Here is a 15,157-nt window from a genome sequence, read left to right as displayed (position 1 = left end):
CAGGAAGGTCCTCTGTACAGGACAGCTTCAGTTGTCAACCTGACATACCTCAATAGTGGTGACTCAACTGGGGAACTGTCTCCATTGGATTTGGCCACGTCTGCGGGGCATTTTCTTGATTGTTGAGTGATGTGGGAGGACCCAGCCCATTGTGGGTGCTGCCACTCCTGGGCAGGTTATCCTGTATTGTATAAGAAAGCAGGTTGATCACAGATCAGGGACCCAAGCCAGTAAGCAGTGTTCCTCCATAGCCTGTGCTTCAGCTCCTGCCTCCAGGTTCCTGCCCTGAATTCCCACCTTGGGCTCCCTTAGTGATAAACTGTGACCTGGGGGATGTAAGCCAAATAAATCCTTTTCTCCCCAAGTTGGTATTGGTCAGAGTGTTTTGTTACAGCAAGTGAAAGCAAACTAGAACACCCTCCCTAGCCTGTTCTCTGGTAACTCCAGTTCAAATCAAGGCCAGAACTGTGCGCTGGACAAATGGTTCAGTGGTTAAGAATACTTGATGCTCTTTTTTTAAAGAAAATATTTTATTATTTTTATTTTCTATGTGTGAGTGTATTGCCTGTATGTATGTAAGTGCCCCCATGTCATGTAATGCCCTTAGAGGTCAGAAGAGGGTGTTGGATCCCTTGGAACTGGAGTTATGGATGGTTGTTAGCCACCATTGGGTGCTGGGAACTGAACCCGGGTTCTCTGCAAGAACAGCCAGTGTTCTTAACCACTGAGCCATCTCTCTAGCCCCAGAACACTTGATATTCTTGCCGAGGACCTGGGTTTTATGGGGCGGGTCGCTGGACCCCCGGCGTGGTGTGTGCGAGCACCCTGGGGTCTCCACCACACCTGACTAGTCCCGGCGTGAGTCTGGCCGCAAGCGATGTGGGGAGCGCGCCTGGGCTCCCGGGCGCACTCACTCTGGATGTGGCCCAGGGTCAGGTGTGCGTGCACTCTCCCACTGTGGTTCTGGTCCGCTGGCGGGCCTGGCCAGCTGCGCCTCTCTGGAGACAGCAGGTACGCAGACTTCTCTGATGCTGGCTGTAGCTGATGGCTACACACTTCTCTGGAGCGGAGAGCTTCCTCTGCTACTAGATTATTATCTAGTCGGAATCCCGCCTCTATTACACCCTTGTACCCTTCCTCAGGATTGCGGAGTTCCTGGCCAGTGAACTCCACAGGGAAGAGGCAAGGAGGCGGCGAAAGCTGGGGTATCCGTGGGCCGATAAAGGAGGAATAGCGCCCCCCGGGGAGACTGGATCACAGGATTTAGTGTTACAGCTCAAGACAAGTGACTCAGCTCAGATCTCAGTGATTCAGCTCCAGCTCCAAGTCTAAGTGATCCAGCTCCGAGTCTAAGTGATCCAGCTCTAAGTGATCCAGCTCCGAGTCTGAGCGAGGTGATCCAGGCTCCAACTTTATTGGGGTAAAACTAGGACTATTTATAGTGTAGAGACAGTAGAAGAAGTCTTAGCTGATTGGTACTTTTAGGATGCCTCATTTACATAGGGCGGTGGGCTTCTATCAGGCTATCAGACAACGCCTGATTAAAACCTGGTAACTCCTGTGCCGGAGGGCATGTATTTGTGGCGAGCACTTTAAAAGAAGAGTCAGGGAGGATGCCAGGAAGGTACTCTGCTATGAAGGAATCTGCAGCACATAGTTTCCGAGCTCGTGAGCTATCCGGACGTGAAGAGACTTCTACTTGCATAACAGAGAACCCCAACAGGGTTTGGTTCTTAGCACTCTCATGGTGACTCATAACCATCTCTAGCTCTAGTTTTGGAGGATCTGATGCACTCTACTGGCCTGTCATATCCTTTGGTCACTTCCAACTTTGAGAAGCTGGACAATGGGGGCACATTTTATTTGGCTCAGTGAACCTCAGGAGCTGTTTCTGCTAGGAACTGCCAGTATGGATGTTGACCTATGCTTTCACTGCCTGAGAGCATATTCCAGAATCCCTACTCTGCTCCCAGCCAGAGATCCTCGCTGTCCCCTCCCCTTCATGTCTAAATCCTCCTAGTTCCCAGATTTAACTGTCCCCCTGCATAGAACCTTTGCCAGGAGAGGTATGGTCCCTCTGGGTTTCTGCCTTTCCTCCCTAGCAACTGAAAGGCAGTGTGGTCAGTGGCAGGAGCACTATTGTTTCAGCAGACAACACCTGGTGTGAATACTGACTGTCAGGAACAAGCAGAGGAAGCTTGTCAGATTTGAAAAGAGATAATGTTCCCTTCTGGGGTTCTAATGATATATCCAATATCAACACTGGACTCCTTGGATGAGGACCATCCAGATCTCAGGACTTAGCTATCTCTGTTCCCCTTAGGCTTCCTGTAGCTTAGCTCTTCTTTAAAAAAATATTTTATTTATTATTTTATGTTTATGAGTGTATTGCTTGCATGTTAATGTACCCGTGCCATACAATGCCTGTGGAGGTCAGAAGAGGGTGTCAGAACCCCTGGAACTGGAGCTACTGATGGTTGTTAGCTGCCATGTGGGTGCTGGGAAATAACCCTGAGTCCTCTGCAAGGGCAGCCAGTGACCTCACACTGCTGACCAATCTCTCCAGTCCCAGTTAGCTCTTTGTATGCCTCAGGAGCCCTGTGGAAGTAGGAAGGTACCCTATCACTTATGAAACAACCAGACAGATTCTACCAAAAGATGAAATGGGGAATGTGGATTAGTCTGAAGGTCACAGAGGGTTCTTGCCTCTTCCTCATGAAATTGAGATGCTTAGTCCTTCTGACTCCCCTCAGTGATAAGCAGGAATGTGGCAGAGCCCAGAGCTGGGAAAGCGGCAGTTACCACTGGGTAAGTGGCAGTTACCTGGTTGACTCTTGCCCATGAGTAAAATGGCCCAGGGAGTGTTCTGATCAATCAATCAATCAGACTGGTAGTTATATTTGTCTTTGCTGGGCAGGTAGGCATGGGTTCAGATGGGACGATACAAGGTAGTATAAGGAAAAGGGGCTCTCCCAACAGCATGGATTAGATAGATTGCACCTTAAATGCCTTGCCATGTGGCATAAGCCATTTAAACCATTCAGAAACACCAATGTTTGCACTTGTGTGTGTGTGTGTGTGTGTGTGTGTGCATGTGCCAAGGAATTAAGGGCCTGCAGGTACAGAGGCCTTAGTTTTAAACAAAGTGACATGCAGAAGGCATCTTGTTCAGTCTGGCCCACAACTGTGGGGCTCCAGGGTCTACTCTGTGGGCCATGGCTGCATGACTGCTCTGATGCTCATCTTTTCTATTAGTTACTTTTCTCATTACTGTGACCAAATATCTGACAAGAAGCAACTTAAGGGAAGAAGGGTTTATTTTGGCATACAGTTTATAAAGAGACACAGCCCATCATGGTGGGGAAGGCATGGCAGTAGGAGTGTAAGGCAGCTGGCTAGTCATTTTGCCCATAGTTAGGAAGCATGGGAAGTGGAGCCAGGCTATGGAACCTCAAGGCCTGGAAGCTGGAGAGATGGCTCAGTGATTAAGATCACTGTCTGCTCTCTCAGAGCACCTGGGTTTGGTTTCCAACATCAACATGGCAGCTAATAACCATCTGTAACTCCAGTTTCAGGGAACTGATGCCCTTTTCTGGTGTCCTCAGGCATTTCATGAACATGGTGCAGTCACATAAACGCAGGCAAAACACACATACTCATAAAAGTAAAATCTCAAGGCCTGCCCTCAGTGACCCACTTCCTTCAACAAGGTTCCACATCCTAAAGGTTCCACAACCAACAAAAACAGTGCAACCACCTGAGGACCAAATATTCAAACATTAAGAGAGTCTATGAGGGACATTTCACATTTAGACCATGCCATCTGCCTCCTGTCGTGGTTTGAATGAGAGATGTCCCCCACAGGCTCATGTATTTAAACACTTGGTCCACAGCTGGTGGTGCTATCTGGGGAGGCTATGGAACTTTAGGAAGCTGAGCCTTGATGGAGGAAGTGCATCACTTGGGGAAGGGGGTGCTTTGAGAGTAGCCTTGCCCCACTTCAGTTTGCTTTCTCTGCTTCCTGTGTGCAGTTGAGACATGATCTTTCAGCTTCCTGCCCTGGCTGCCATGCTCTCTCCACCATTATGAACATCTAGGTCTTTGGAACCATAAGCCAAAACAAAGTTTTCCTTAAGTTGCTTTTGGTCATGCTGTTTTAGTGCGGCATCAGAAAAGTAACTAACCCCCCTCCCCCGCCCACTAGTGTCTCCAGGCCATGCTCTGGAAGGCTCCCACATCAGGAATACCACCCAGCTTATAACAAAAGCAGCAGCTCTGCCTAGCTCTGCCTTCAAAGATATGATCTCTCAACCCCCTGAAAAATAGTCCTAAGAGGGGCTGGAGAGATGGCTCAGCAGTTAAGAGCACTGGCTGCTGTTGAAGAGCACCTGGGTTTAGTTCCCAGTACCCACATGGAAGCTAACAACCATCCATAACTCCAGTTCCAGGGGAATTCGACACCCTCTTCTGACCTTGACAGGCATTGCACAACACAGGTGCACTTTCACACATGCAGGCAATACACTCATACACATAAAATAAAAATAGTAAATAAAATATTTAAAAAATAGTCCTAAGAGGGAAAATGTTTCTATAACCTCAGTTACAATCTGTGGCTTTCCATGAGCTACTGGAAAACGCATTATCCAGGTGTTCATTTTCTGGGGCTACCATAACAAAGTACCACAGGCTGGGTGGCTTCAGCAGTTTGTATTTCTCACAGGTGTGCATGTTAGAAATCCACGATCAAGATCAAGATATAACTGAGGAGAAAGGTTCAATTCTGCTCACACTTGATAAAGCCAATTACTCTAGGGTGTCATGGTTCATTGTCATTGTCAACTTTACTGGATTTACAATCACCTTTGGGCATGTCTGTGAGGCTATGTCCAAAGAGGTTTAACTGAGGAGAAAAGGCTCACCCTGATTTTAAGTGTGGGTAGTACCATGAGCTTCCACTGCCTCTCCCAGGATGATGGACTGTGTGTCACAAAACCAGGAGCCACAATAAACCCTCTCTCCCCTCCCTTCTTTCCTTCTTCCCTTCCTTCTTCCATCCCTCCGTCCCTCCCTCCTTCCTTCCCTCCCTCCCCTTCCCTATTTTATCTCATCTCTTCCTGTTTCTCTTTTCCTCCCTCTGTCCCTCCCTCTGTCCCTCCCTCCCTCCCTTCCTTCCTTGTTGCTCTTATCAAGTATTCTGTTACAGCAGTGAGAAAAAGTTACTAATGTACAGAGTAGCAGGAGAAGAAAGAGCTTTTTTTTTTCCAGTGACGAAAGAATGGAAAAGCAGGGTTTGTATATAGATCAGCCCCGTTCAGGGGAGCTAAGGAGTTACAGATACAGGGTGGGAATAATGAGGGAGATAGGGTAATAAAGGAATATGAATGAATTTTCTGGGACGAGGCAGAGATCTTTCAGGAACTCGATGCCACCTTTTCCTACTCTTTTCATGACCTGTTGTTTCTGGTCATGGGAGCTGGTTACTGTGTTTAACCTAGAGATTTAAGGCCACAGGAGAGACAGATATGATGTGAAGACAGAGATGCTGCCCCTTTCACCTTGTCCTAGTTACTCTACTGGACATTTGCATCTAAGCTTTGTTTATAGTGAAAGTGGCCTCCATCTCCCAGAAAAGTGCAGCTGGTTTCATCACAGCCCATATGGCAGAGGTGCTAGTTACATCAAAGCTGGCAGAGCATATGGCCTAGGTCTTCTTTTTAAGTCAACTGAAAGCAAATGCAGCCAGATGTGGTAGTGTTACACCTGCAGTCCTAGTGCTTGGGAGGCTGAAGCAGGAGGATCAAGAGTTTAAGGCTGCTGGGCGTGGTGGTGCATGCCTGTAGTTCTAGCATGTGGGAGGCAGAGGCAAGTGGATCTCTGTGAGCTCAAGGCCAGCCTGGTCTGCATAGCAAGTTTCAAGCCAGCCAGGGTTATACAGTGAGACCCTGTATCAAACAAACTGACAAACAAAACAAGAAGATTGTTTATTCATTAGGATTGGCCACACAGACTCCTTCACAGGGTTTCATGAGTCTGACATGTCTACTCGCTTCCTTGGGAGCAAGTGATCAAAGAGCAACAAGAAGGAAAATGCTGTACTGCCTTTTGACAGTCTACTTCTGCAAGTGACACACCAGCACTGCTGCTGTTGTTAAGTCCAGGTCATACTCAAGGGGGGCAGAGTTAAGTTCACCACTAAAAGTGATTTTGTGGACACTTTAAATCATCACTTTTCCCACTCCACTGTTCTTTGTTGGTAAAGCTTGTCTCTGTGGCTCCCTGTGCAATGGGGCCTTAGCATCCTCTCTGCCAGTCTTCTAGCCTGTTCCAGGGGGCACAGCCTGCTCCTTCCCTTGAGTTCACATACTTCCTCCAGATCAAATGCCATTGTGGTAGTCCAGAACTAGCCTCCACCCTAAATACATGTCTCAATCCTGACATCCTGTGCTTCAGAAATGAGGCCAAACTACCAGGCATAAGTAAATAGGAGAAAATGGGTCAGTCTTTACTTCTTAGATACATAAAACTAAAGACACATGTGGCTGTGGCAGAGTTGATAATTCTAATCTGATCATGCTGCTGGTTCCCTGGAAGCCTTGTTAAAATACAGATTTCTGAGGTCCTGACTCAGAAAATCTTGGGAATTGAATGGAGCTTTCCATCTCTCATGTCCCAAGGAGCTGCTGCTGGTCCAGTGGCCACATTGGGAACTATTGGTGTAGAGATAAAGTAAGAAAAATGAAGGTAAGGACAGAGATTGAATCACTGAAGCATAGGTACCCAGATGACCATTTCCTGAAGGGAAATTTGGAGAAGCCACAACGGGGAAATTCTACTTTGTGGCTGTCTCCTCTCTCTTATCCTCTGTGTTCCTCCCTGTTTAAACACAGTCTACACCCTGAAAGTACAGAAGAACCTACCTTTAGAGTCTTGTTTATATTTCATTTTCTAGTGCACCATTTTTTAGAACAGGTACACAGGAGCCCTGTGGCTCGAATCATGGTTTGAAGTCAACTTAAAAAGACTCTTCAGCAGAAGTATATGGAATAAAATATCTCCCTTCATTACTCTTCTCAGAGATTACCAGTATTTGATTATTCTTTCATGTGTCTACGCACTTGATTAGTGTGAATATGCAAAAGGTTTATTTTTACTTAAGTGGGATTATACTAATGTAAGTAGTTTTAGGTTTACTGGCAGGCCAGCCTGGTCTACATAGTGAGTTCCAGGACAGCTGGGGCTACAGGGAGACCCTGTCTCAAAAGGACCCCCCGCCAAAAGAGACTCTTCATGGCTTTTTTTCTCATGTACTCAGTCCCCACTGTTCAGTTTGAATCTGAACAGTGCTTAAATTAGGAACTTCACAAACTGCTAAGTGGTAGCATCTAGTATGCAAAAACCCCTTCCTTAAGTAATTTTCCATTTTTATTCTGCCCTATTTCAGTCAGTTTGGGAGATTCCTGGAAAGAACATGGGCTAAAAGCATTTCCATTTCCATTAGCAGACTGCGCCATAAATAACCAATTTGCTTGCTTTTCTCTGGATTACTCCCATCTGAGTGACAGTCAATGAAGTGTTTTAAGTTTATTGAAATAACCCTGATTTGTTATCCTTGATTACAATTTTAAACATATTCAGGCTGGATGTGGGGGTGCATGCCTTTAGTCCCAGTACTTGGAGGCAGAGGCAGGTGGATCTCTGTGAGTTCGAGGCCAGCCTGGTCTACATAGTGAGTTCCAGGCCACTATGTCAAAAGCAGAAGTCAAGGAAGGCTAGGGATGTAACTCAGTGGTCGAGTACTTGTCTAGCATGTATGAAGCCCTGAGTTCAATTTCCAGTACTGCAAGAAAAAAAAGTGCTTAACAAGTAGAAATTTCTAACAACTGCAAGAAAAAAAGCATTAGGTCCTATATAAGGAGATGCTCATTAGACTTACAGCAACTGTTTTAGCAGAAACCTTTCAGGACAGAAAAGAACAGGATGACGTATTTAAAAGGTTAAAAGAAAAACTGCTAAGACTACTATGCCCATAAAAACTATCTGCCTGTCTGAATGACACACAGAATCTTCCCAGATATGCAGAGACTGGGAAAGCTATCACACCAGACAGCACTACAAGAAATACTTAAAGGAGTCCTCCAATAGAAACAAAAAGGTGGGGCCTGAGAGATGGCTCCATGGTGAGAGCCCTTGAAGTCCCAGCACTTCTAAGGGAAAGTGGGAAGAGCAGACTGGAGAATCACCCCCAAGGCTGAGAGAGTTGGAGAAGCTAACCTGGACAGCAGAAACAATAACAGAGACCCTGCCTCAACTGGGTGAAGGGATAGAACTGGCTCTTGAATGCTGTCCTCTCACCCCCCTCCACGCTAAAAATAAACTTTAAAAATTTTAAATATTAGTAACAAAAGTATGATAATTACTGGTATGAAAACACGAATACATATAACTTACAAAAGAATCACCATGCAAAACAGAAAAAGGGAATCAAACTTCAGCATAAGAAACTTCCAGATCACAAAAATCATAAAAGAAGCAAAAAGGAACAAAAATATACAAAGCAATCAGAATACAATAACAAAATGACAGGAGGGAGTTTATACTTGTCAATATAACTTTAAATGTAAATAGACTGAATTCACCCATCAAAATACATAACTGGTTGAATTGATTAAAAATAAAAAAGTCCAGGCTGGAGAGATGGCTCAGTGGTTAAGAACACTGATTGTTCTTGATGAAGACCTGGGTTCGAATCCCAGCACCCACATGGCAGCTAACAACTGTCCCTAACTCCAGTTCCAGGGGATCCGACAGCCTCTTCTGTCCTCTGTGGGCATTGCACGACATGGGTGAACTTACCTATACACAGGCAATACACGATACACATAAAATAAAAATAATAAATAAAATATTTTTTAAAAATAATAAAACAAAAAGTCCAACTACATGTTCTCTCTCCAAAACTAATTTTACCAGTAAATACATACTTAGGCTAAAAGTAGAGGGTCAGAAAAAGATTTATCAGACAACTAGAAACCAAAAACAAGGAATAAATTATACTCATATCAGATTAAAAGAAATTTTTTTAAAAAAAAACTGTAAAAAGAGATAAAGGTCTTTATATATTAATAAAAGAATCAATTCAGCAAGAAAATATAAAAATTGTAAGCAATCATGTACCCAACATGGAATAACCCAAACATATAAAATGAATATTATTAGCTCTTGGGGAGGGAGAGAGTCTAATTCAGTAATAGAGGGACCTCAACAGCCACTTTGCTCAAAGTACAGATCATCTAGATAGAAAATCAATGAAGAAATGGGAGTTGAGTCATTCCACAGAGCAAATGGACTTAACAGGCACCCATACAACAGTCCACCCAATGGCTGCAGAACACATTCATCCTTTTTATCAGTATGAAGAACACTCTCCAGGACAGATCATAAGTTGGGCTATAAACCAAGGTTCAACAAATTTTAAAAATGGAAATCGTATCATGTACCTTCTCAGACCACAAAGAAATAAACCCACAACTCCAGAAGAACAGAAATACACTATATTGAAGCTGAGTAACACGCTCCTAAAGTGACCAAGGTGTAATGGAATAAACTAACAAGGAAAAATTTTAAGCCTTAGAAACCAAGGTGAGTGTCAGTACAAAATACTGAGATCCGTGGTATACAGCAAAACAGTTTTGAGATGGAAATTATAGCAATAAAGACATCCCCAAATAGAAAACTCATATAAAAAAAACTAATGATGTACCTCAAGCATGCACAAAAGCAAGAACAAATCAAATCCAAAATTAAAAGGAAATAAATAATAAAGTGCAGAAACAGTTGAGTGTGGTGATGCACAGATAAAATTCTAGCACTCAGGAGCACCTATAAGAGAGTGAGGCAGGAGGATCACAAGTTTGAGGCCAGCATGAGCTACTGAGACCCTGTGTAGAAAAACAAGAGAAAAACAAAGCATATAAATATTGAAGCTAAAAAAATATGAAATCATTAGCATTCGGGAGACAGAGGCAGGCAGATCTCTGTGAGTTCAAGCCCAGCTTGGTCTACAGAGGGAGTTCCAGGTCAGCTGGGGCTGCAGGGAAACCCTGTCTCAAAAAGACCAAATAAGAGCCGGGTGTGGTGGCGCACACCTTTAATCCCAGCACTCAGGAGGCAGAGGCAGGTGTATCTCTGTGAGGTCAAAGCCAGCCTGGTCTACATAGTGAGTACCAGGACAACTGGGGCTAAAGGGGGACCCTGTCTTAAAAAAACCCAAAAAACAAAAAAAAAAAAAAAAAAAAAAGACCAATAAACAAATAAAGTCATATAAATGTCAAATAAATAAAGTCATATAATTTTATGGAAGAATAAAATTAACAGACCTTTAGCTAGACTAACCAAGAGAAAAAGGGAAGATTCAAAGAAATAAGAGATGAAAAATACAGATGGTTGTTAGCTGCCATGTGGGTGCTTAGAACTGAACCTGGGTCCTCTGCAAGAGCAGCCAGAGTTCTTAACTGCTGCATCTCTCCAGCCCCAGTGGATAAATTTTTTTTGTCCTTTTTTTGAGACAGGGTCTCCCTGCAGCCCCAGCTGTCCTGGAACTCACTATGTAGACCAGGTTGGACTCAAACTCACAAATATCCGCCTGCCTCTGCCTCCTGAGTGCTGAGATTAAAGGTGTGTGCTACCACATCCAGCCTAGATAAATTGTTGAACATATACAACCTACCAAAACTGAATCATAAACAAACAGAACGTCTAAATAGATCAATAATGAATCATGAGATTGTAATTTCATGTAATTTGATGAGTAGTAATTTAAAATCTCCCATCTAAAGAGTCCAGAACATGTAGCCTCAGCTGGCCTGGAACTCTCTATGTACAAAAGGTTGGCCTTGAGCTCACAGAGCTCTGCCTGCCTCTGCCTCCTGAGTGCTGGGATGAAAGGCATGCACCACTACACCCAGCTCTACAAAGCATTTAATGAAGACTAATTTGAATTCTTTTAAAAGATTCATTTATTTTTAATTTATGTGTATGAGTGTTTTTATCTGTATGCATGTATGTATATCACATGCATGCAGTGCCTGTGGAGGCCAGAAGAGGGTTCAGATACCCTGGAACTGGAGTTACAGGTGGTTGTGAGCAGTCATGTGGGTCCCTCTGGAAGAGTAGCAAGTGCTCTTAACTGCTGAGCCATCTCTCTAGCCCCTAATTCTAAAGTGAACTATCCTTGATGAACATAGATTAAAAAAAATTCTCAAGCCGGGTGTGGTGGCACATACCTTTAGTCTCAGCAGAGGCAGAGGCAGGCAGATCTCTGTGAGTTCAAGGTCAGTGCAGTCTACATAGTGAGTTCCTGGTCAGCTGGGGCTACAGAGAGACCCTGTCTCAAAAAGAGCCCCCCTCCCAAATTCTCAATATGATACTAGCAAATTGAATTTAATAACACATCCAAAAGATCATACACCAAGATCAGGTAGGAGTCGTCCCAGAGAAGCAAAGATAGTTCAACAAAAGCATGTGATAAATGTGATACAACACATCAGTAGAATGAAGGAGGGAAAAAACTTAGCCAAACAATCCTTTCAATAGATGCAGAAAAAAGTATTTGATAAAATTCAACATCCCTTTGTGGTATTAAAAAGAACTCTCAACAAATTAGGTATAGAAGGGACCACACACACCACACAGAGAGAGAGAGAGAGAGAGAGAGAGAGAGAGAGAGAGAGAGAGAAATATCATACGAATGGGGGACTGCTGCTGCTGCAAGCATCTCTTCTAAGATCCAAGGGGAGCATGTCCATTCTCACCACTCTTATTTAATAAAGTACTGGAAGCTTTAACAAGAGCAATTGATCAAGAGAAACACATGGCATCCAAATTGGAAAGGAAGAAGTTTAATTATCCATGTTTGCAGATGACATGATTCTAGACATAGAAAAATCTAAGTACTCAGTCAAAAATTGTTGGAACTTATATTTATCAAAGCTGCAGGATATAAAAGCAACATATAAAACAGTATCATTTTATGCACCAATAATGAACTTCAGAAAAAGAAATTAAGAAAATAATTCACAATAGCTACCAAAATGTTTAAGAATAAACTTACCAAGAAAATAAAAGATCTCTATAGTGTAAATTATAAAACACTGATGAAATTGTTTATGATATGCCCAGAAAAAAATGAAACAATATGTCATTGTTCATAAATAGAAAAATCAATATTGTTAAAAATAATCATATGAGCCAGGCATGGTGGAGCATGCCTTTAATCCCAGCACGTGGGAGGCAGAGGCAGGTGAATCTCTGTGAGTTCAAGACCAGCCTGGTCTACATAGCAAGTTCCAAGCCAGCTGTGGCTACAGGGAGATCCTGTCTCAAAAAAAAAAAAAAAAAAAAAAAAAAAAAGCCATATGATCCAAAGGATCCAAAGGGATCTCTAAGTTAATGCAATTCTCATGAGAACACCAACAACTTTCTTCACAGAAATACAAAAACAATTCCTAGTTCATTTGGAACCATAAAAGAACTGTAATAGCCAAATTCTGAACAGGGCCAAAAAAAAAAAAAAAAGTTGGGGAAAGACGGAAGGGCAAGGGGAGGGGGGAGGAAGAAACTGAAGTGGGAGCTGGGGCTGCAGTGGTGGAGCCCGTGCCGAGCACGCATGAGGTCCCAGGCTAACTCCAACACTGTCAGAAAAAATAAAAGGAAATCACTACCTTGAGAAACTAGAGGCATCACAACATCTAACTTCAAAACAGAATACAAAGTTACAGTAACTGAGGCAGCATAGTACTACTATAAAAACAGACGCACAGAGAACAAATAAAACAGAGAACCCAGAAATTAATCGACATTCAGTTAATTTGTGTCTCCAAATGTAACAAAAACACACATTCGAGAAAAGACAGTCCATTAAATGGTGCTGGCAAAACTGGACGAACGAATGCAGGAGTACGAAACTAGATCTCTTCTTGCTGTACCCCAGGATAGCTATTAATGCACCCCAACAGAAGATCATTAACTTACTTGAAACATTATGAGATTTTTGTGTGATTTGATTTTTGTAACTCACTTGGTTCTCAAGTGTGAACTTTGTAGATGGCAAGTCATGTTGCAATGTCAAAGCATTAGACATGCCAGGCTGCAGGCAATGATGATTTAGATAGACAAGAGGCTCAGGCAGTGGGATAAAATCAAAGACTAGATTTTGGGGGTGGTGGTGGAGAGATGGCTCAGCGGTTAAGAGCACTGGCTGCTCTTGTATAGGATCTGGGTTTGAGTCCCAGCACCCACATGGTGGCTAACGACTGCCTGTAACTCCAGTTCCAGGGAGTCTGACACCCTCTTCTGAACTCTGCAGGCATGCATGACACAGGTGCACTTACACACATGCAGGTAATACACTCATACACATAAAAACAATAAAATACTTTTTTAAAAGACTAGATTTTTTAAAAAAAGATTTATTTTTATTTATGTGTGTGTGCATGAGATTATGTACACCACATGTCCTCAGGAGCCCACCAAGGCCAGGAGGCATCAGATTCCCTGAAACTGGAGTTACTCAGGTCCATTGCAAGAGCAGTATGCTCTCTTAATGGCTGAGCCCTCTCCAGCCCCCCAAACAATCCAGTTCTAAAATGGACTAAAGAACTAGGCACTTCTGAAAAGAATACATATGTAAATGGCCAGTAAGTACAGGAAAAAATGTGTACGTGCTGCACACACTTGTAGTCCCAGCACTTGGGGGTAAGAGGCAGGCAGATCTCTGTGAATTCAAGGCCAGCCTGGTCTACACAGTGAGCTCCAGGCCAGCCATGGTTGTATAGTGAGACCCTGTCTCAAAAAAAGCCAAAAAAGTTCACTTTCACTAATCATCAGAGAAATGTAAAACAAAACCATGAGATAGCTGTCCCCTGAGCAATACAGCTGTCATCTTCATGAGATCAGCTGTGTTGGCTTGCAAAGTCCTTCAGGGTTTGTGGTGAGGGCCACTGGACTCTTACTTGATATTCCTCCCAGCCATCGTGTGCACTTCTCTAACTGGGAGTCTCAGGGACTGGCTAGAGTGTATAGGCTTTGGAAGACTAGAGGAAGGGCTTGGGGAGATTAGAGGAAGGGGGGAGATTAGAGGAAGGGGGAGATTAGAGGAAGGGGGGAGACTAGAGGAAGGGGGGAGATTAGAGGAAGAGGGGAGACTAGAGGAAGGGCTAGGGCTGGGGAGACTAGTAAACTAAGATCTTTATTACAGAAAGAGACGAAGCTGGGTAGACCCACTCACGACAGGTCCTGGGTAATGTGGGGCTGCCTCTAGTCATTTCCATGTGACCCTGGGATCTGGAGGATCCAGAGCGGAGAGCCTGACAAAGTGGGTCAGAAAGAGGGAATCTGGGCTGATGGGCCCTGGATTGTTTTGTTTGCTTGGACAGAAAAGTGAATTGTCAACAAAGCCATAGCAGATGAAAATTTGCTTTTGCTGGGAATTAGTCAATCCTGAGCAGGGCAGTCCCTCCAAGCTCAGCAAGCACCAGGTGTCAGGGCATTGGAATTAGAGAAGAGAAAAAGACATGGTTAATATGAAATGACATTGAGTGAAATGACATTGTTGCATTGAGTCTTTTGGGATGTATTCTTTTTTATTCTATTCAAGAATAACTTCTTTCAATTGACTGAAGTAGTTCTTTTTGTTTGTTCTGTTTTGTTTTTGAGAAAGGGTCTCACTTTGAGCCTTGGCTGCCCTGGAACTCACCAGGTTCACCTGTCTCTGCTTCCTGAGTGCTGGAATTAAAGGCCTGTGCCACCATGGATTTTAAATGCCCCCCCCCAAAGCCAATATGATAAAAATGTGTTCGCCAGCCTGTGGTACTGTTGGGAGGTGGAGGAATCCTTAAAAAGGTGGGACCTGATGGAGGAAGTTACGTCACTGGGGGTGTGCCCTTGAAAAACGATATTGAGACCCTGTCCCTTCCTCTCTTCCTATAAGGTGAGCAGCTTTGCTCTATCATGTGCTCCCCTACCATGATGTTCTGCCTTGCTAAAGGCCCCCAAACTGCAAGCCCCCAAACCAATATGGACTGAACCCTCTGAAATCATAAGCCAAAATAAATCTTTCGGCCCGGCATGGTGGTACATGTCTTCGAACCCAGCACTC

The 15,157-nt window shown here is 43.8% G+C and overlaps 1 protein-coding gene across 1 annotated transcript in view; it reads right to left on the bottom strand.

Moving 5' to 3' along the window:
* Positions 1 to 12,665: 12,665 nt before the first annotated feature.
* The window catches only part of Hacl1 (2-hydroxyacyl-CoA lyase 1), a 65,426-nt gene continuing 62,934 nt past the window's right edge, over positions 12,666 to 15,157 (bottom strand). The window contains exon 17 of the mRNA XM_017802409.2: positions 12,666 to 12,692. Within this exon, the coding sequence (XP_017657898.1) occupies positions 12,681 to 12,692 (12 nt within the window). The 3' untranslated portion in view covers positions 12,666 to 12,680. The remainder of the gene's footprint in view (positions 12,693 to 15,157) is intronic.

Source organism: Nannospalax galili, unplaced genomic scaffold, assembly GCF_000622305.1.
Source record: "Nannospalax galili isolate Female #2095 unplaced genomic scaffold, S.galili_v1.0 scaffold364, whole genome shotgun sequence".
Taxonomy (NCBI): domain Eukaryota; kingdom Metazoa; phylum Chordata; class Mammalia; order Rodentia; family Spalacidae; genus Nannospalax; species Nannospalax galili.
This window is presented reverse-complemented; position numbering and strand designations above follow the sequence as displayed.